At 42.5% G+C, this 22,448-nt stretch overlaps 2 protein-coding genes across 9 annotated transcripts; one reads left to right on the forward strand and one right to left on the reverse strand.

Annotated features, from left to right (window-relative positions):
• Nucleotides 1–7,370: 7,370 nt before the first annotated feature.
• Nucleotides 7,371–10,075, reverse strand: LOC101066824 (adenosine receptor A1-like). Its single transcript, XM_003973114.3, has 2 exons — nt 9,676–10,075; nt 7,371–9,443 (listed from the first exon to the last, which is right to left on the reverse strand). The coding sequence occupies exons 1-2, from the start codon at nt 10,002–10,004 to the stop codon at nt 8,798–8,800; spliced, it is 975 nt and encodes a 324-aa protein (XP_003973163.3). The 5' UTR covers nt 10,005–10,075; the 3' UTR covers nt 7,371–8,797.
• Nucleotides 9,155–22,371, forward strand: LOC101075254 (adenosine receptor A1-like). Of its 8 annotated transcripts, none has more exons than XM_029826356.1 (4): nt 9,174–9,268; nt 11,207–11,322; nt 18,071–19,801; nt 20,275–22,371. In XM_029826356.1, the coding sequence occupies exons 3-4, from the start codon at nt 19,446–19,448 to the stop codon at nt 20,909–20,911; spliced, it is 993 nt and encodes a 330-aa protein (XP_029682216.1). In that variant the 5' UTR covers nt 9,174–9,268; nt 11,207–11,322; nt 18,071–19,445; the 3' UTR covers nt 20,912–22,371. The 8 variants fall into 8 exon arrangements, 7 of the variants coding, with proteins under 7 accessions (XP_029682217.1, XP_029682216.1, XP_029682218.1 ...); XM_029826358.1 differs by having other exon boundaries at nt 9,217–9,268; nt 11,257–11,322; XR_965310.2 differs by lacking the exons at nt 9,174–9,268; nt 11,207–11,322 and adding an exon at nt 14,654–14,712 and having other exon boundaries at nt 20,275–21,730; nt 21,843–22,371.
• Nucleotides 22,372–22,448: the final 77 nt, after the last annotated feature.

The following is a 22,448-nucleotide window of genomic DNA, read 5'->3' on the forward strand; positions in this document are numbered from 1 at the left end:
TTTTTTCTTTCTTTTTTTTGTAAACTTCATTTTCCATGGGCGAATCCTTAGCCTGTCCTGTACCCAAAAAAGTCATCTCCAGGTATTTCTGTTTTGATTCTTGTTCGGACCTCCATAGTCTTTTGCGCATTTTCCCTTTATCCATTTCCATTGTTCTTTTACACCTTGAAAAGCCACCTGCAACACTGTGCAGAGGTCTTCTTTGTTTTTGGAATGAACAGAACTAAATCTGCTGAACATTTTGTCAGTTTGATTTTGTTTTGAGCATTACCACGGCAAATGGCACTTCAGATTTTGTGTGATAGCAAATAATGCAAAAATAAAAATCCATAACGGTTCACTTAAAATGACAAGTTAGTTGGTAACAAGTGACTGAAGTGTGTGTGTGTGTGTGTGTGTGTGTGTGTGTGCGTGTGCACGTGCTAAACAACAGCAAATATCTCAAAGGATACTAGTTTAAGGATTCTGTGCTTGAATGTCTGAAGAATTTAGGAAGCAAAATGTTATAAAGTAGTTAGAATTGTGTTAAATAATCGTTCTGTAAGAACAGAACTCTGAAAGGGCTTGTATGTAAAACCGAAGGGTTTATATTAACATAATATTAATCTTTGTTTACTTTATCATTAAAAAAACTTAAAATCTATTAAAAAAAACTTCATATTTACATAAAAACAGCAGAGAACCAAGTCCTTTGCTGAAAATGAGAAAGTCGTGTTAAGAAAAGTATTTTCACAAATGCCAATGATTATGACCCACGTGAAGGTGCAGACAGGAAGTAAAAATGTATTTTTCTTCCTACATTTCTCTTGTTCTTGATGTCATGTTTGTTCAACCATATCTTCAACTTTTATTTCTCTCCTCCCCATTTGAATGATGCCGTGAGTTTACCAGGATCAAAGTTTGTTTGTTTTGTCAAAGTCATGCTGGATTCTTCCTCTAACTCTTCCTGTTGACTTACAACTCCAATATTTATGGTCTGTAAGCAGGATCTAACCTGACTGATCCAACTACCGGTAATGCCAAATCCAAGAAAAATAACACCTGGAAGAGTAGTAACATCAGGTTTACCCTATATGGAATATTATATTAATATTATATGCTTCCCAAACAATGGAGAGCAAGTGACAACTAACTACACTTATATCAAACTTTCACCAAAACAAACAATAATGTATGAGCTAATCCTTTTTCAGATGCAGTCTGGACACCAGGAACAGCCACTGCACTGTGGCTAAAACATATATGAAGCAGAAAGCAACAGTCTGGCATACCAGTTTGTTTAATGGGATTAATCACAAATGATCAGATTACATTGGCCGGGTTCATAAGAGATGTGCACCAGCATGTGGACAATATCTGTACATGGTCCTGGGTGTCCTGCTAACGAATGAGTGCCAGCACCATGTATGTATGCTGCCTCCGTACTTGATCGTGTGGTATCACATACCCTCTCTCTGACACGGCACCTTCTTAGGGCGCTGCTGCCAATGCTCTCCTCCCCCTTTCGGCTGTGGGTTCTGCCATGCTGCAACCGCAACATCATCCCCCACCCCCTTTTTTGTCTCATTGAGACTCAGCCTGGCACGCAGACAATGCCCTTTTCTTGGCACCACATTTTGGAAAGGGACGAATACGAGAACATACGTCTTCTCCCTCAACCAAACAAATCAACCAGCTCTTAACTTCATCATCTGTCTGCAACATCTTATCACTCACCCTCAACTTTGTCTTGTATTACCGTATATTTGCTTTTTAAAAAAACAAACAAAAAAAAACTTACTTTAAAAGGCAACCTATTTTTGCCTGGTAATTCTTAATATGTTACTGTATGCTGTGATTTAAATTGTGCTAGTAAACCCAGACATTAGACCACAAACATACACAAAAAACCCTTTGTGTTTAAATACACAAAGATTTTAATTCGTGTTTCCTTCTATCATTTTCATCAGTCAGACAGTCAGTGGAGTTTGATACCATTTATCAATCTAATTCATCTAATTAATTCAACAGCTCAATTAAGGACTTGTTCTCTCTGATGCCCCTGCGCCTTTCATAATGGCCCTGCCAACACAGTCGTGCAGCCTGCCAAAACATTTCAATCACTGTTCATATTAATTAGGACAAAGAGGAATTTAGAATGTTAATGAACTTCCCCCCCTGACCAGTGTTCACATACTAATTTATGCAAAGTGTACCAGCCTTTACATTGGTTTAACAGTTGTCTGTCATAACTGTCTGGGATCATTCCGGACAGCCAAATTATGGCTCTGTTGGGGCCCAGACATACCCAACTTGTGTGCCAGACTCCAGCTGGCACAGTAAACAAGCTCCTTTTTCAATGGACTTGAAGTGGCCTTCACACTAAGCAAAAAAGGCAATTTTCTGAAGTCAACCCTTCAGCTCCTCTTTTAGAACAATCCATAGAGTTCCACAAAAATATGCCTGCCAAAATCTAAGCAGGTTGGAAACAAATGTTGACTCCATAAACTGGTTGCAATATGGACTTTATCTTTTTATCTTTTGGTTGCTTTTGAGGTAAAAAGACCAAGTCAGGAAAAGACCTCTATCAAGTTGCTTTAACCATTTCCAACTTTTGGGAATTCAGGCAACAAAACACAATATGCAGTCCGACTAAAACTTGGCAAACAAATTCTTGACTAAGATTTCCTTCAATAAACAGTTTTACTTGGTATAGTACATACATTTTATGTGACAGACTGTGTGTTTGTTTTAAGCAAATAAACTCATGAAATTTTCAGGAAATGTAGATGATGTTCTAGATTGTGGAGGGACTTTTACATTTGATCTTTCAGAGGTCGCAATCAAGTGGTTTTATACACACGCACGCATGCACGCACGCACACACACACACACACACACACACAAACACACATATACAACACAAGTGAAGGTCACAATATGTGGGGAAATGTTCTCTGGATTGTACAAATTATTTAGTCCACATTCACAGATGTGTCCATTGGCTTTAATATGCAAGGAATTAAGACACATTTTTACAGGTATCAGTTCAAGAATATATGCTATATTCCACACATTCATTCACATCAAGAAAATTATGTGACTACATGAAAACATTTTACTTCTAAAGTTATACGGTGTGATGTGATATATGACATTAAGTTATTCACTCTATCTTTATTTTTTTTCTTCCATAGTACAAGACCAGACAAGACTTCTGTACAGTTTCTGTCCTTAAGGCTGAGGTAGTAGATTGAATAGTTGTGGGGTTTAAGTCCTCCCTCTGAGATAACTATACAGTCTACTGTCTTTCCTAAGGAGACAGACAGACCCACTGCAATGTCAAAGGCAGGACATCCATGGTGAGCTCCACAGATTAAGCAAAAATGTGGACTGTTACTGGTTTGTTGCAACATTTACCCAAGTTTGGAATGTAAATCTTTGCTATTCAGGGTATAAAGAGATGGCTGAAGTTGAGCCTAGCAAGGTGAGGTAGTAGGTTGTATAGTTTGTGGGATGGCTTGGATCCTACTCAGATGATAACTATACAGTCTATTACCTTCCTTGAGAGGTACAATGTATGCATGGAATGACACGCACAGCCAAGAGTGACGTGGTGACTGTAGTGCCATCTTGTGGAAGTAAATTGTCAATACTCTGACATGAGTTTAGCTTTGAAATGTCTTGTATCTTAAATATATATATAAAGCATCTGGCATGATGATAATAATAATAATAATAATAATAATAATAATAATAATAATAATGTCCCACCGTACAAGTATACATGAAAAAATAAAATAGGTGTAGCTAAAGTTACAACTTTGTGTGACCTCTCGGACTGTCTATTTTAAGACGAATAAAAAGGTGTGTTCTTTATTTACATAAAAAAAAGCATGACACTGGGTAGTAAAAGCCAGTGACCAAGCCCTGCTAACTATGCTGATGTTAAATCCCAGAAAAAACAGCTTTCATTAAGTTTTACAATGAAAGCAATAAGGAAAAAACAATCTCAGAATACTTTTGGGTAGCAGCCGGAGGCAGGGACCTTGGCGGTCTGATTCCCGGCTGCACAAACTGGCTCTAGGGACATGGAATGTCACCTCTCTGATGGGAAAGGAGCCTGAGTTGGTGCGCGAGGTTGAGAAGTTCCGACTAGATATAGTTGGCCTCACCTCGATGCATGGCAAGGGCTCTGGAACCAGTCTTCTTGAGAGGGGTTGGACTCTCTACCACTCCGGAGTTGCCAATGGTGAGAGGCGACGAGCAGGGGTGGCAATTCTGGTTGCTCCCCAGCTCAGTGCCTGTGTATTGGAGTTTACCCCGGTGGATGAGAGGGTAGCCTCCCTTCGCCTTCGGGTGGGGGGACGGATCCTGACTGTTGTTTGTGCCTATGGTCCAAACAGCAGTTCAGCGTATCCACCCTTTTTGGAGTCCTTAGAGGGAGTGCTGGAGAGTGCCCCTTCTGGGGGCTCCCTCGTCCTCCTGGGTGACTTCAATGCTCACGTTGGCAATGACAGTGTGACCTGGAGAGGTGTGATTGGGAAGAACGCCCCCCCTGATCTGAACCCGAGTGGTGTTTTGTTATTGGACTTCTGTGCTCGTCTCAGATTGTCCATAACGAACACCTTGTTCAGACATAAAGGCGTCCACATGTGCACTTGGCACCAGGACGCCTTAGGCCGCAGATCGATGATCGACTTTGTGGTTGTGTCATCGGATTTGCGGCCGCATGTTCTGGACACTCGGGTGAAGAGAGGGGCGGAGCTGTCAACTGATCACCACCTGGTGGTGAGTTGGCGCCAATGGTGGGGAAGGATGCCGGACAGACCTGGCAGGCCCAAACGTGTTGTGAGGGTCTGCTGGGAACGCCTGGCAGAGTCCCCTGTCAGAAGGAGCTTCAACTCACGCCTCCGGGAGAGCTTTGACCATGTCCCGGGGGAGGCGGGGGACATTGAGTCCGAGTGGACCGTGTTCCGTGCCTCCATTGTTGAGGCAGCTGACCGGTGCTGTGGCCGCAAGGTGGTTGGTGCCTGTTGTGGCGGCAATGCCCGAACCCGCTGGTGGACACCAGCGGTGAGGGATGCCGTCAAGCTGAAGAAGGAGTCGTATCGGGCCTTACTGGCCTGTGGGACTCCTGAGGCAGCAGATGGGTACCGGCGTGCCAAGCGGAGTGCAGCTACGGCGGTTGCCGAGGCAAAGACTCGGGCATGGGAAGAGTTCAGTGAGGCCATGGAGAACGACTTTCGGACGGCCTCGAAAAGGTTCTGGACCACCAGCCGGCATCTGAGGAGGGGGAAGCAGTGCACTGTCAACACTGTGTATAGTGGTGATGGTGTGCTGCTGACCATAACTCGGGATGTTGTGGATCGGTGGAAGGAATACTTCGAGGACCTCCTCAATCCCACCAACACGCCTTCCAGTGAGGAAGTAGGGCCTGGGGACCTGGAGATGGGCTCTCGTATCTCCGGGGCTGAAGTTGCCGAGGTAGTCAAAAAACTCCTCGGTGGCAAGGCCCCGGGGGTGGATGAGATCCGCCCAGAGTTCCTTAAGGCTCTGGATGTCGTAGGGCTGTCGTGGTTGACTCGACTCTGCAACATCGCGTGGACATCGGGGGCAGTGCCGCTGGATTGGCAGACCTGGGTGGTAGTCCCTCTTTTTAAGAAGGGGGACCGGAGGGTGTGTTCCAACTATAGGGGGATCACACTCCTCAGCCTCCCTGGTAAGGTCTATTCAGGGGTACTGGAGATGAGGGTCCGCCGGATAGTCGAACCTCGGATTCAGGAGGAGCAATGTGGTTTTCGTCCTGGGCGTGGAACAGTGGACCAGCTCTACACCCTCAGCAGGGTCTTCGAGGGTGCATGGGAGTTTGCCCAACCAGTCCACATGTGTTTTGTGGACTTGGAGAAGGCATTCGACCGTGTCCCTCGGGGGGTCCTGTGGGGGGTCCTCCGAGAGTATGGGGTGTCGGGCCCGCTGATACGGGCTGTCCGCTCCCTGTACGATCGGTGCCAGAGTTTGGTCCGAATTGCTGGTAGTAAGTCGAACTCGTTTCCGGTGAGGGTTGGTCTCCGCCAGGGCTGCCCTTTGTCACCAATTCTGTTCATAATTTTTATGGACAGAATTTCTAGGTGCAGTCATGGTGTTGAGGGGATCCGGTTTGGTGACCTCAGGATCGGGTCTCTGCTTTTTGCGGATGATGTGGTCCTGTTGGCGTCATCGGCCCGTGACCTCCAACTATCACTGGATCGGTTCGCCGCCGCATGTGAAGCGGCTGGGATGAGAATCAGCACCTCCAAATCCGAGGCCATGGTTCTCGACCGGAAAAAGGTGGAGTGCCTTCTCCGGGTAAAGGAGGAGATCCTGCCCCAAGTGGAGGAGTTTAAGTACCTCGGGGTCTTGTTCACGAGTGAGGGAAGAATGGAGCGGGAGATCGACAGGCGGATCAGTGCGGCATCCGCAGTAATGCGGACTCTGCACCGGTCCGTTGTAGTGAAGAGAGAGCTGAGCCGAAAGGCGAAGCTCTCGATTTACCAGTCGATCTTCGTTCCTACCCTCACCTATGGCCATGAGCTTTGGGTAATGACCGAAAGAACAAGATCACGGGTACAAGCGGCTGAAATGAGCTTCCTCCGTAGGGTGGCTGGGCTCTCCCTTAGAGATAGGGTGAGAAGCTCTGCCGTCCGGGAGGAGCTCGGAGTAGAGTCGCTGCTCCTCCGCGTTGAGAGGAGCCAGATGGGGTGGCTTGGGCATCTAGTCAGGATGCCCCCTGGACGCCTCCCTGGTGAGGTGTTCAGGGCATGTCCCTCCGGTAGGAGACCCCCGGGGAGACCCAGGACACGTTGGAGAGACTATGTCTCTCGACTGGCCTGGGAACGCCTGGGGATCCCTCCGGATGAGCTGGAGGAGGTAGCTGGGGAGAGGAGTCTGGGCTTCTCTCCTTAGGCTGCTTCCCCCGCGACCCGACCCCGGATAAGCGGTAGAGGATGGATGGATGGATGGAATCTCAGAATACGTCTAGAAATAATCAATCTCGTACAATAATATTAGTTAAGATTAAAATTAAACTTTTCCCTAATTATTGAGCTAGCATCAGCCCATATAAGTCCTACATTCAATCAATTAACATTCGATTAACCACAGGAGGAAACTCACCAAGAGAATCAGAGGTAGTGTGGCGGGTTCTTTCTTCACCATTGCCCATCCAGAAGGTTCCGATGTTGGACAGTGTTGTTTGTAATTTGCAGCGATTGAACTACAATTACACGATGGTCGATAGATTAAAAACGTCTTTTAATTTTTTCCACTCAAATATATTATGATATACATAACATCATAATAGAGAGAGTAAAAAATATCTTTACTTTGCATTTTGTGAATGTGATTGGCAGTCAAATCTAAACTAATTATCAAAATAAAGTGTAAACTTTGTTTTAGCAAGCAAACAAAGCGTGTTTTGAATACAATTCCCTTTCTTTTGCTGTGGTGAGCAGCTTTGCATCAACACGATCAATGATTGGAAAAAGGATGCCTCTATTCAGCACAAGACATAAGAATCAGGAGCATGTTAAGGCTGTGTATAAGGCTCTTTATAACTCAATCTGTCACACTCATATGCTGTGTATAAAGACTCAGCTCCACTGAGGATCTTTGGGATGTGCTAAAGAAAACCGTGAGCTGTTCATATATGAAGAGTGGGCTGCACAGAGCTCTGTAAGCCATAGGATGACTTGATGTCCTGTCAGAGACAGTTTTCATTCCCAGTTATGAAAGAGGAACAGAAATATATGGCAACTTTAACCGAAAGCAAGACTGCATTACAGAAAAAAAACAATGTATTCTACCTTAAAGCAACCGTTGAATAATGATACAGGTGCATTTGTGCAACATTTACAGAAATGCTACAACTAGGACAAATGATGCCATAAGATATCAGCAATAAATGTGAGCCTGTTTTCAAGTGACATATTTTGTGGTTCACCACTTCCCCAAACCCCACCATCACAGTCACTGAGAAAGGATGAGACCTAAGCTCTTCTGTGGCTTCTTGCTCAATAGCTGGGCTTTGCAGTGAATGGTGCAGCGTTTGCTAGGGGAAAAATAATAAGTCTAAAGTTAGAATAGCAGGGTGAACATGTAAAGACACACCACTAACCTAGTGTCAATTTAGAGTAGCGACTTCACTAATTCCCCAAATGCAAGTCTTTTTGTCTCTGGGTGGAAGCTGGGGTATCTGGAAAGAACCCAGACGGGGTAAGAACATGCGCTCAACATGCATCTAGAACCTTCTTCATGTGAGGTGATGGTGATAACTGCGGCACCAGCACTCAGCTCAGATGGAAGGATGTAAGGATGACTACGGCATTGTAAAAACTTTACAATTAAATGTTCATAAAACAAAACTAAAGTCAAAGTTATCTGCACAAGGAAGTAAAGTAAAACAAATGGTTAATCTCTTTAATCTTCTATATTGAACGATTATAAACATCAATGGTATAAAAACTGTACAGCATCCATGTTCTCAACAGTAATACATAACAGAAACACTGGCAGAAAAAACTTTATCCTTGTTGAGCATAAAGATCAAAAACATTTAAAGTTATTATTAGTAATTTCAATGTTGCATTTATGAATTTTCCAAAAAAAACTGAAAATAAATTTACAACCTTTACTACTAACCTGAAAAATATTGAGCGGAAAGAAGTTCTTAAATTTAAAGAACTTAAGACAGAACATTCACATACAACGCATATGCAATTCTTCAATAATTATAAACATTATTTACAGTGAAATGAAGAGTTTTGCTTCTCCCCACCATTTAAACCCCATTATTCATATTACTACTTAAATTATTTTCTGTCGTCTGAATTATCTGGGGTGCTTGATTATCATCACCACGTGTAATAAACCATCTCCAGATGCCCAGGTATGCTCTTTTGATTTTTTCTACTTTGAACGCATATACAACAGGGTTTACAGCAGAGTTGAAATGGGACAGCAGGATGCCCACATAGAAGGCTTTGTCAATCACAGCTTCTGGCTTATCGAAATAAGTGATGCAGTTCATCACATGAAGAGGGAGCCAAGAGATGACAAACAGAGCCAAGACCAAAGACAACGATCCTGCAAGCTGTTTCTCTTTCCGAAGGTAAGTCCGGGATTCATTTGTTACTTTGTTGCCTGGTTTCTCCCGTAGGCTCCCTCGGATGGTACAGAAAATGGCTCCGTACAATACGGTCATCACCAACAGAGGGAGGAGAGTGCATAAGAAAAAGTTGACATAAACCAGGTATGACATGGGGATCACCGTTATAAACCGGCAGACAATAGTAGAGTTGGCCGATTTGGGCATGTTTTCGTGGTTGTACCAGCCAAACATTGGAATAAAACTCAACAGCATGGCAATGAGCCAACATCCTGTCACTACAAGCCAAGAATGCTTCTGCTTTACTGTCCGTTTGTACCTAAAAAGAAGAGCAGCAAAAGCTGACATAGGTATAAAATCAAAATATAGCTGTTGTTAGTTAAACAATGACATGTGGTGAGTTGATTTTACCTCAGTGAAATAGAAAAAAAACTATGATTGGTGTATGTTCACATCAAAGAAAAACACATGAAATACATTGCACTGTATTTACAAAGGATTGGGTCATTAATACAATTCCATTGTGAGAAAAGCAAGTTAAAAAATCTTACCTGAGGGGGATGTAAACTCGGAGGAATCGGTCCACTGCAATAGCCATGAGACACAAAATTGAGACCAGGGTCAATGTTATGACCACGCAGCTTTGGAAGAGACAAATGTAGAATGAAGTCTGCATGTGTCCATCCACCACCACAGCAAGTGGTATGGCCACACAGCCAACCATGAAGTCCGCCACAGCCAGAGAGACAATGAGGCAGAAGGTCGGCTGTTTGATACTTTTACTCGCCCACAGTGCCAAAACCACCATCATATTACCAAGACAGCAGCAAACAGCGATGACAACCTCTAGTAAAGTGTAGATAATTGCCTCTGTGTTCATTCTGTCGAACCTTTCAATAGCTGCCTCAATGCAAGTCTGATGCTGACTGTGCTGGGCCGTTTCCGTATCAGTCCACTTGTCTTTGAGGAAGTCCAAAACACTCATTCTCTTGACAATGACTGGTTAAAAAAAAAAAAAAAGCTGTGCATCATATCCTTATCATTAACCTATTTGCAGCTTTTACTTTCATACTCACTTTCTTAGCACCGGTATAACTTTTGTAGATTCTTATAGATTATGGATTGATGATTTTTTTCAGGTTTTTAAAGGTTTGTTGCTACTTTCTTTTAAAAATCAATTGTAGCTCAGAAGGCAGAAGTAACACTTCCTTTCTTGAGGCATGTATACTGTCTTACTTTGACACAAGGTTTGTGCTGCCTGTGTGTGCTGAAAAAGCCTCAGATCATGACTTTACGTGACTTTAGTGCACTTCTAAATTGCTGTGAAGATAAGCTAAATAAATCTACAGGTAATAGCATCCATATTCTGGCCCCCAATAAAGTTTAAAGAACTGATAGGGAAGTACAATAATAAATGGGTCAAAGGTGGCAAGAGCTATGTGTGGAATAGGTATGGGATTGATAGTTGTATGCAAATGTATTATGAAAGGATGTTGGGAGGATTTTTTATTGGAGGACCAGAGTAGACTAATCCAAGATGATTCATTTGATAAACACTAGAAATAATGGTCTTTGATGAGCACACATTATTATTGCTCTTTTATGAAGATGTTATATGGAGTTTAGTCTAGCTTGGAAAGTGCTGGCCCAGGTGAAATTACAGTAGTTTATACATGGATAGACATTGCATAATATAATATAATGGCAATGTCAGAGCCGATCAGGTGACTTTTTGTCCCCAGTATTCCAATGTCTTGGGCTATTTTTTTTTTATTATTTGCCAAATATGAGGTTTCTAGAAAAAAGACTCATCATGAAATATGCCAAGGAAATACATTTAAATATTCTATTTCAATTTTAGGAGTAGGATTAAAGGTCAAACAAGACTTTTGGATACTGAGAAATAATTTATCTATTTCTATATCTATTTGGATTCAAACCAAACAGATACAAAGTTCTTCATTTAATACATCAGTGATAGTATTTAGATCTTTGTGAGAATACTGTATAGTGGACTTGTGTGATCCGGAAATACCATTTCTTTCTTTCTTTTTTCTTTTTTTCTGTTTGGGCTTTTTAAAGGCCTACAGTGATTTATTTTTATCTTTAGTTGAACATATTTCAATTATTAGGTGTGTGAGTGCCATTGTCATGCTCCTCCCTACCTGTCTGCACACCTGGGCCCTGCGAGCTTACCGGTAAGTTACTTAAGCCTCAGCAGTCTCTCTACTTCTCTTCACAAAGGACATGGCTCACTGATTCAATGTAGTTATGCTTCTCTGTCTGATACACATTTGGTATTCCACACGTGTAGTTTACACTCACACACTCTTTGCATAAATGATAAATGTGTTAAGGCAGAACCCCAACAGGAGGCCCATAATGCCCATTAGGCCCACAATACAGACCATGACCAGAAAAGTCCTTTCCCAAAAAAGGGTTATTCGAAACAAAAAGAGCACCAAGCAAAACTTGCAGGTGTAGACCAAATGTGAGCACGCTGTCCCCAGGAAACCAGTCTGAGTGTGGCTGCTGAAACAAAAACAAAGGCAATCAGAGAAACAAAAATCTAAACACTAGCTTCTCACATTAAGAATGAGCAGCCAGTACACAATTACAACTTGACGTTTACACAACGAACTGGTAGAGCACGAGAGGATGAGCCGGAGATAAATACAGCTGCTCCCGATGAGCTGACGAGCAGCAGGCAAGGAACTCAAGAGGAGGGGTTAGAGAAATCTGCCTGCCACACCCAGCCTGCACAGATGAGGGAAATGAGCACAAAAAAGTAAAAATAAAAAACAAGGCAGGGGAACAAAGTAAAACTAAATCTGACCAACACATGCTTACAGAATAATGTAAATAGCTAGTTGTGTCACTTAATCTGGTTTGTCTCATTTAGTTGTTTGATTTAATGGAAGTAACTTTGTTTAAACATGCATCCATTTTGGGACCGTCCCTGTGTGGATTTGTCAGACAATTTCTGTGTCGTGATCATGTATTTGTGTGCTAATCATAAAATGGTGTTACTGTTTTATGCACTCTGTGATTAAGATTTCTCCATTTGTTATTTTTGGGACCAGTATGGTGAGAAAATGGCAGGAAGAGTCGTCACATGGGGGTACATCCGCTGCTGCAATGGAGTTGCCACTTTGTCGTTGTATTGCTGGGCTTTCAGGCTCTCAGTGCATAAACAAACACCACTAGTAATACACAAAGACAAGGGCTGAGCTCTACTAAGAGCTTTTAGTCTTTAGTCAGGTGAGGACATTTTCGGACACAAGGTTTGTCATTGCCTCAGTGCATATTTTGGTGAACACTGTTTTCTATTGGCATTGAGGTCTAGGATGCAGTGGGAAAGATCTACATCTAATGGCTCTGAGACTTGCGAGTATGATCTGTTGACCCTTAAATTTTGCTGCAAATATTAAATGAACGTGAAACAGGCATTTTTTTCATCCTGTTTGAGCATTTTGCAGATGCAAAGAAATTTAGATTTGGAGGGTCTGTCAATACTACAGTGTATAATGGCAGATGATTTTGTGCTTGCACTGAAGGTTGGTTTGGTAAGGCACCCTAAGTGGAATATAAAGCAGTGGATAATAGTGATGTTCACAATGGTGAGGACTAGTCTTCCTCCTAAGTCTGCATCAGCAGAGCACCAAGGAGGATCAAGGGTGTATCACTATTTTCATGTTGAGGGCAACTGGAAAGGTCAGTGTCAAATCAAATCAAATCAAATCAATCTTTATTTATATAGCGTCTTATACAATCAAAATTGTTTCAAGGCGGTTTCCAGAATCCCAGGGCCTAACCCCAGACAAGCAACAGTGGCAAGGAAAAACTCCCCTTTAACAGGAAGAAACCTTGAGCAGGACCAGGCTCATGTAGGGGGACCCTCCTGCTGATGGCCGGCTGGGTAAAGAGAGAGGAGAGGAGAGGAGAGGAGAGGAGAGGAGAGGAGAGGAGAGGAGAGGAGAGGAGAGGAGAGGAGAGGAGAGGAGAGGAGAGGAGAGGAGAGGAGAGGAGAGGGAGAAGGAGAAGGAGAGGGAGAAGGAGAGAGAAGGAGAGGAGAGGAGAGGAGAAGAGAGGACAGGAGAGGAGAGGCACAGAGCACAGAAACACACACAAAAATACACTATACAATGGGTCAGCGGGGCCGGAGGTCGTCATGCAGCTCCAAAGGCAGCGATACCTGTAAATAAATAGAGGGGGGGGGGCAGAAAAACTACACAGGAATCATCATAACTAGTCTGCTTGATGAGGAGGAGGAAAGGAGAGGAAAGGAGAGGAGAGGAAACCATGACCCAGTGGGGTGACAGAGGCTTGTCAGGTGATCATGTTTCCGGACCCCGGCAGCCTTGGCCTATAACAGCATGTCTATGACATTTGTCTACTATCTATGATAGTAACTGGAAGTACAGAATTAACAACAATAAGCTTTTTCAAAGAGGTAGGTTTTAAGTTTGATCTTAAAAGCAGCGATGGAGTCAGCCTCCCGTACCTGTACAGGGAGCTGGTTCCATAGCAGGGGGGCCTGGTAGCTAAATGCTCGGCCCCCCATTCTACTCCTAGAGACTCTGGGAACCACAAGTAGACCAGCATTCTGAGAGCGGAGCGGTCTATTGGGCTGATAAGGTATCACTAGCTCCTCCTGGTAGGATGGAGCTAGGCCTCTGAGGACCTTGTAGGTCAAAAGAAGGGTTTTAAAAATTATTCTAAATTTAGCCAATGAAGCGACGCCATTACAGGAGTTATGTGATCTCTTTTGTCAATACCTGTCAGAACTCTGGCTGCAGCATTTTGGATCAACTGGAGGCTTCTTAAAGAGTTGTTTGGACACCCTGATAATAAAGAATTACAATAGTCCAGCCTGGAAGTAACAAAAGCATGAATTAACTTTTCAGCATCATGCCGTGTCAGTAGCTTCCTGATCTTTGTGATGTTCCTCAGGTGAAAAAAGGCACTTCTAGAGACTAATTTAATGTGTGAGTTGAAGGAGAGATTTTGATCAAAGGTTACTCCTAGATTCCTCACAGAGAGACTAGATGTTAATGATATACCATCTAGAGTGATCATATGATCTAATCTATCCCTGAGAGGTTCAGGACCAAACACCATGACCTCAGGTTTTCCTGAGTTAAGGAGGAGGAAATTTGAAGACATCCAGGACTTTAAGACAGGTGTGGAGCTTCACTAACTTCTCTGTCTCCTCTGGTTTCATGGATAAATAAAGCTGAGTGTCATCAGCATAACAATGAAAATTTATCCCATGCTGCCGAATAATGTTCCCTAAGGGAAGCATGTACAAGGTGAAGAGGATTGGTCCAAGTACAGAACCTTAAGGAACCCCATGGCTAACCCTACTGTATGAGGAGGGAACACCATGGACATGAGCAAACTGGTATCTATCAGATAAATATGATCTAAACCAGTCTAGTGCTGTCCCTTTAAATCCCAATCACATGTTCCAGTCTATGTAACAGGATGCTGTGATCAACTGTGTCAAAAGCAGCACTGAGGTCCAGCAGAACCAGCATAGAGACCAGTCCATGATCTGAAGCTATGAGAAGATCCTTTACTGCACGGTAAAATAAAGCACCACACGGCAGTACATGCTCTGGCTATGCTTTGTATAGTGTCTGAAAAAACTGATTGAGTGGATCAAAATCTCATTGACTTACTCGAGAAGATTCTAATTTTTGGTGGTCGAGATGGCTTTCAATCATGAATGCTGTGGTATCACTAGTGGGTAGTAATACGCATGTCCCGATCAAGGTATTGAATGAAAACGGTGCTAAACAATCCTTTATTTTGGACACAGTGTTACCTTTCTCATCAAAGTCTCAGATACAGTGGTGGTCAAAAGTTTACATACACTTGTAAAGAACATAATGTCATGGCTGTCTTGAGTTTCCAGTTATTTCTACAACTCTGAATTTTCTCTGATATAGTGATTGGAACAGATCCTTCTTTGTCACAAAAAACATTCATGAAGTTTGGTTCTTTTATGATTTTATTATGGGTAAACTGAAAGTGTGACCAAATCTGCTGGGTCAAAAATATACATACAGCAACATGAATGAGCAATTTTGGAGACTTAGAAAGTTGTGTCAATGACATGAGCTTCATAGCATGGCCTCTTAACTTCTTGTGAGTGATCATGAGTGACTACTGCTGGTGACTTCTCTGAGGCCATTTAAAAAGGGCTCATTGGATAAAAACACTCACAAACACTACAATGGGAAAGTCAAAGGAGCTCAGCACAGATCTGAAAAAGAGAACAAGTCAGGAAAGTCACTTGGAGCCATTTCAAAGCAGCTGCAGGTTCCAAGAGCAACAGTGCAAACAATTGTTTGGAAGTATAAAGTGCATGGCACTGTTTTGTCACTGCCACGATCAGGAAGAAAATGCAAGCTGTCACCTGCTGCTGAGAGAAAACTGGTCAGGAGGGTGAAGAGTCAACCCAGGAGCACCAAAAAGCAGATCTGCCAAGAATTAGAAGCTGCTGGAACACAGGTGTCAGTGTCCACAGTCAAGCGTGTTTTGCATCGCCATGGACTGAGAGGCTGCCGTGCAAGAAGGAAGCCCTTGCTCCAAAAGCGGCACCTTAAGGCTCGACTAAAGTTTGCTGCTGATCACATGGACAAAGATAAGACCTTCTGGAGGAAAGTTCTGTGGTCAGATGAAACAAAAATTTAGCTGTTTGGCCACAATGCCCAGCAATATGTTTGGAGGAGAAAAGGTGAGGCCTTTAACCCCAAGAACACCATGCCTACCATCAAGCACGGTGGTGGTAGTATTATGCTGTGGGCCTGTTTTGCTGCCAATGGAACTGGTGCTTTACAGAGAGTCAATGGGACAATGAAGAAGGAGGATTACCTTCAAATTATTCAAGAAAACCTAAAGTCATCAGCCCGAAGGTTGGGTCTTGGGCGCAGTTGGGTGTTCCAACAGGACAATGACCCCAAACACACATCTTAAACTCCTCCTGACTTAAACCCCATTGAGAACATGTGGACAATGCTGAAGAAACACGTCCATGTCAGAAAGCCAACAAATTTAACTGAACTGCACCAATTCTGTCAAGAGGAGTGGTCAAAGATTCAACCAGAAACTTGCCAGAAGCTTGTGGATGGCTACCAAAAGCGCCTAATTGAAGTAGAAATGGCCAAGGGACATGTAACCAAATATTAGCATTGCTGTATGTATATTTTTGACCCAGCTGATTTGGTCACATTTTCAGTTTACCCATAATAAAGTCATAAAAGAATCAAACTTCATGATTGTTTTTTGTGACAAAGAAGCATCTGTTCCAATCACTATATCAGAGAAAAATCAGAGTTGTAGAAATAACTGGAAACTCAAGACAGCCATGACATTATGTTCTTTACAAGTGTATGTAAACTTTTGACCACCACTGTAGGTGGTATACTGATGAAGAGAATGGAGTTGGGTTTGGTCAAGGCATGACATCTGTTGGAAATTAATAGTGAACTGCTGCAGGTGTTGTTTCTGTTGATATTTGGCCAGAGTTACCCCCAATAAGTTTCTCAATGATTCTTGGCAATGATCTGGCTGGGAGTCATGCGTGGGCGACTGTTCCTACATCACCTTTTGTTGTTTCCAAGCCAATTAAGACACAGGAAAGTGTCACCACGCCACTTGGTTTTTCATCTGGTTTGCATTGTGACCCAGGCTCAGAGAAGAAGAATCAAACCATCCAGTCCCGATACTAGTGAAGAGAGCTGTGCAATGGCCATGTTCCACTGCTTGATCTCCCTTCCAATGTTTCAATAGAAGACTGGGTGGTTGATGCTATGATGTACACGAAGCGAAAGGAAGGGGGCCGAGGACTAGTAAGTGTCCGAACTACTGTCCAGGAGGAAACAACAAGCCTCCAAGAGTACATCAAGATGATGGCCCCCACTGACCCACTGCTGAGTGAATGCCTCAGGCAACAAAATCCCACCAAGTAGGAGAAGCCAGAGGGGCTATAATGGAAGGATATGCCCCTGCATGGTATGTACCACCGACAAATTGAGGAAGTGGCTGATATCGAGAAAACATGCCAGTGGTTGGAAAAGGCCGGACTGAAAGACAGCACAGAGGCACTACTCATGGCTGCACAAGAACAGGCCCTGAGCATCAGAGCAATAGAGGCCAGGGTCTACCATACCAGACAAGACCCCAGGTGTAGGCTGTGTGGAGACGCCCCTGAGACAGCCCAGCATATCACAACAGGGTGCAAGATGGTGGCAGGCAAGGCATACATAGAGCGGCATAACAAGGTGGCTGGCATAGTTTACAGGAACATCTACACTGAGTATGGACTGGAGGTCCCAGGGTTCAGGTAGGAGACACCCCAGAAGACAGTGGTGGTGATAGATGTAGCAATCCCAAGTGAGAGCAACATCAGAAAGAAGGAACACGAGAAGCTGGATAAATACGAAGAGCTGAAAGAGGAGATAGAGAGAATGTGGGGTATGAGGGCAACATTGGTCCCAGCAGTGATTGGGACACTAGGGGCAGTAACACCCAAGCTGAGTAGATGGCTCCAACAGATACCAGGAACCACATCAGAGATCTCTGTCCAGAAGAGCACAGCCCTAGGAACAGCTAAGATCCTGCGCAGAACCCTCAGACTCCCAAGCCTCTGGACCCGAGTCTGAAGGAAGGAGGCACCGCAAGCTGTGTGTGTGTGTGTGTGTGTGTGTGTGTGCATGCGTGCGTGGGGGTGTGTAGTATGGTATAGTATAGATTGTAAGATTGTATATACTAGAAAGATTTTGAAATATTTCATCCTGTTTGTATTAAAGATCATACCATTTTGAAGTACGTTTGAGTTGAAATGAAAAGCCAAAGATGCTATGGACTTCATGCGTGAAAACACTTTGAATTTTGAAAATCACCACCTGGACACACATTTCTCTCATTTGCTTACAGCTTCACCCCTGGCCCCATTCCAACAAAACCAAGTGATCCACTGGCATTGTTCCAGTCCCAAGCAGACGGACAGACATCAATTGTATTACGAAGATACCATACACATCAAGAAGCAAGAAAGGAATTTTAGAATCAGTCGGAAAACTTGGTGAGGATGTTGGGAATAATTTTGGTAATTGGATCTGGTGATTGAGGTGTGTATGTGTGTATGTGTGTGGCTGTGGTGTAATCCCTGTGGCAAGTGGAACTATGCAAGGTCCTAATCAAATTAATTACTTCTGTTGATAGAAAATAGTCTCTTGTACTACCAATGGGTGTCCTCAGATAATGAATATCTGTTAGGGAAAATTAATTCTAATATGTATATTTGACTCTGTAGATATACTTTGGTAAAGAATAATTATTTGCTTTTTATCTTTATTTTAAAAGTGTTCATTTATAAAATGCCCCTCAACAACATGAGTCATTGCCAAAGTGATCAGACTAAATGTACAAGCACACAGCTACACTAAATCTTAAAACAGATGAAGTCACTGACGACCATCACCGACACCCATCGATTGCTTGCTCAGTAGTACTTGCAGCCAAAATCCATCCGTGCTCATTAAGACAATTTAATTATATTAATCTAAGTAACTGAACCTTTGGATCAAGTTCATACTCAGTAAAGAACAATATGTAGATTGAACAGAAAAACAACTGTTTTAAAAGGACACAAACTCCATTTGCAACAGGGACAATTTCTGTGTCTATGATTTTTACAACAAATAATGACTTAAATCAGTTCCTAATTATACTGTTCATCAAAATAATACATTATTTGCACTTTGCATCAATATTATTAACGTCATTCATCCTAACATTAAGGACAAATATGGGATCTAACAACTGTTCTGAAACCTACAGCAAAAGAGGAAATATTGTGTTCCCTGAACTATCTTACACAGTGATTATAATGAAATTTCAATCATTTAAAATCCTTGATCAAATATTATGAAAAATTCACTGTGTTCATACTGAATTCATTCTGCTTTTTCAGTGGAAAGCATCTTGGATATAGAGGGGAAACAGAGATACTGCAGAAATCTGAGTCCCTCCCCTTGATATTATGGCTTTTTTTTCAGACTAGTGAGGGAGTGAGGAAGACTGAGCATAAGGATGTAGAATAGTAAATGCACTGCTGTACAGCACAGAGCTGGACCATGGATTATAGTATCAGTTGATTCCCATGATCATAATTCATAATAATAAGAGCTTGTTCAGCTAGACTCTAAGAAAAATATGTTTTTAATAATACAAACGTGGAGGCTAAATGTGTCAAACTGCTGTTTTTGTTTTCTTACAACTTGAGCAAAGGTAAGCAAGACTTTTGAAAATGTCTTCCTCTCCTGGTATCAAGCCTCGGGAGAAAGTGGATATGATGTACATCTCCATTGAGACAGCAATCGCTGTGGCCTCGGTGTTGGGGAATGTTCTGGTGGTGCTGGTCGTGTGTATGAACCGGACTCTACAGAACACCACCTTCTGTTTCATCGTGTCGTTAGCCGTGGCTGACATCGCTGTGGGCGTTTTGGTTATCCCCCTGGCGATTATCATCAGTCAGGGTTTCAACACTCAGTTCTACACATGCCTCCTCCTTTCTTGCCTGCTGCTGATCATCACCCAGTGCTCTATCCTTTCCTTGCTGGCCATTGCCATCGACCGATATCTACGTGTCAAGATTCCCACCAGGTGAGAAACGAAAATAATTCATAACAGTGACATGTAAATAATCTTCTCACAAAGATAGAAGGTCAGGTGTGTGTGTATGTGCCTGTGTGCGTGTGTATGTGTGTGTGTGTGTGTGTGTGTGTGTGTGTGTGTGTGTGTGTGTGTGTGTGTGTGTCTAAACATGTTGCCCTAAACAAAAACGGTGCTTGAAGAAGGTTATCTGTGCCTGACACTGTAAAAAATATTGTTGCCTGGTTTGATATAAATCAACAGGCTGGACACGAAAAGCTTTTAAGGAAATTAAATTGCCCTGTCTGTCTATCTAACTGACATTGGCAGTTTGTTGGGGAGATTCTTCCAGTTGTCCATATAGTACATTGTATATGTTTGTTGACTACTGAGATCTCAGAAGATAAAATGGTATGCCATTAATGTTATTCATTATGAACAACAACATGCATTTAATGATGAAAAACTGTCTGTGTCTTGCTCAGGTATAGCACCATTGTGACACAGAGGAGGGCAAACGTGGCAGTGTGCCTGTGTTGGACACTGTCTTTCCTGACCGGATTGGTTCCGATGCTTGGATGGAATAATCATGAGTCTCAGAAAAACCTCAGTATTTCAAGTGAAATCATTTGCCAGTTTACTGTTGTCATGAGAATGGACTACATGGTTTACTTCAACTTCTTTGGTTGGGTGGTTGCACCTCTGACCATCATGATTGCTCTGTATGCGGAAGTGTTCTGGCTGATCCGGCGGCAGCTCAACCGACGTGCCAAAGCTACTGCAGATGGGGAGAGGTATTATCGCAAGGAACTGAAACTTGCAAAATCATTGGCCTTGGTGGTGTTCCTCTTCGCTCTGTGTTGGCTGCCAATACACATCATGAACTGCATTAACTTCTTCTGCAAAAACTGTGAAGTGCCTAAGTATGTAATGTATGTAGGCATTTTTATGTCCCATGTCAATTCAGCGCTCAATCCGATGGTTTATGCATTCAAGATAAAACAGTTCCGTGTCCTACTAATTCAGATCACCCGACGTTTTCTGTTATGTAAACCTGCCGATCCTACGCCATGTCCTACCACCACACATGCCCTGTCAGAGAAAATGCCTGTAAATCTTTAGTGGTACATGACAAATAGAGTATTGCTTTTTTTGAGCACACAGACATATCTTCATTGGATTTCTGAACCACTCATGTTTTGTTTGCACTCTTAGACTAATTGATTCATATTGAATTATATGAAGTCAATGACAGGGAATGCTACTACAGCCTTTATTTTAAACCTTCCTGGTTGCTTTTGCATTATTCAAATACAGATCTAACAAATTGAAAACAATACACCTTTTTAAAGGAAGGAAGATTGTCTTTGGGTATTTCAACGAGCTGCAGCAGAGCTTGGAAAAGGTTTTGAATCTGTAGTGGGAAATTACCCATGGAGCATTAAGCTGAAGTGATTTATTCCTGCAGTAAAGCTTTTTGCTAAAGTGGCATCACATCTGCTTTGTCATCACTTTGACTTCTCCTGATTTCGATCCATGTACTTTCACTCCATAGGGACAAAAAGGCCCAATATGAGATAGAATAACGCATGTACTGGTAATATTTGAGGCCAAAAGAACTGTGAATATTTTAGGTTCTGTATGCTATGAGATTTGTATGTTGTGATTTCAATAACCCTAGCTGTACCGCTCTTATAGATATATCAGTGCACATTTTACCATCTGTCACCTCTGTCCTTTCTCGAGGGATTTTAAACTGCTGAGTCTGATCTAATCCCCAGATCCCATCTTAGTGAGGCATCCATACTGCATAAAGTATTACTAAAGGAACCTAATCATGGTGTGAGCTTGAACACAGAAAGAGAGAGAAAGAAAACCCAGGATTCTGCATTTTAGTCTGTGCATCCTTTTTTTTTTCACTTGACCTTGGAATTTGCTGAGGTAAGAAGCAATAACATTTAGAAAAGGTTTACAACAGATAGGGCCTTTTACTATATTAAGTAATAAAGGTTGCATTTGGACAGATAAGATGCAGAGATTTTCTTTTTTTTAGCATCAAAAAACTACAAAATGGCTGACACAGACAGATCAGAGGGTGGCCAAGACTTAGAAGTTCCAGAAGAAGAGATGGATGAACAGAAAGCCTTGCTACATTTTGGAAAATACTCTGAAGCTCGCCATGCGCTGCCTTGGGAGCAATGGACCTTCAGAGAAAAGGCTAACTTTTATGTAGACCGCATCTTCTTTACTTTCTTGGTCATTTTTGTCATTGTATTACTTGGAGAATGTGTCTACAAAATGTGGTATTTGACAAACATTAATAAAATTGTGGAATCTATTGCAGATTCAGTAATCAGTCTCTATGACTGGCTGTTCACCCAAGTGAGACAGGAGGAGCTCTTTGAATTGTAGGGTGTTAACTGTTAATCGACCTAAGATTCTTATTCTGTGTATATGTCTCAAGATTCCATGTGCAATATTCCAATAACAATTGTTTTCTGCTTCATCTTGATTAGAAACCAAAGAATGTGACAAGTCAACAGACTCATTTGCATTATGTATAATTATGAGTGAATAAACAAAACAACAACACTTATCAAACCTTTATTCTGTCTTGCACTGCACTGTGCACATTATTCAGTCATCCTCCTTAAGACAG

This window comes from Takifugu rubripes, chromosome 19 (assembly GCF_901000725.2).
Source record: "Takifugu rubripes chromosome 19, fTakRub1.2, whole genome shotgun sequence".
NCBI classification, from domain to species: domain Eukaryota; kingdom Metazoa; phylum Chordata; class Actinopteri; order Tetraodontiformes; family Tetraodontidae; genus Takifugu; species Takifugu rubripes.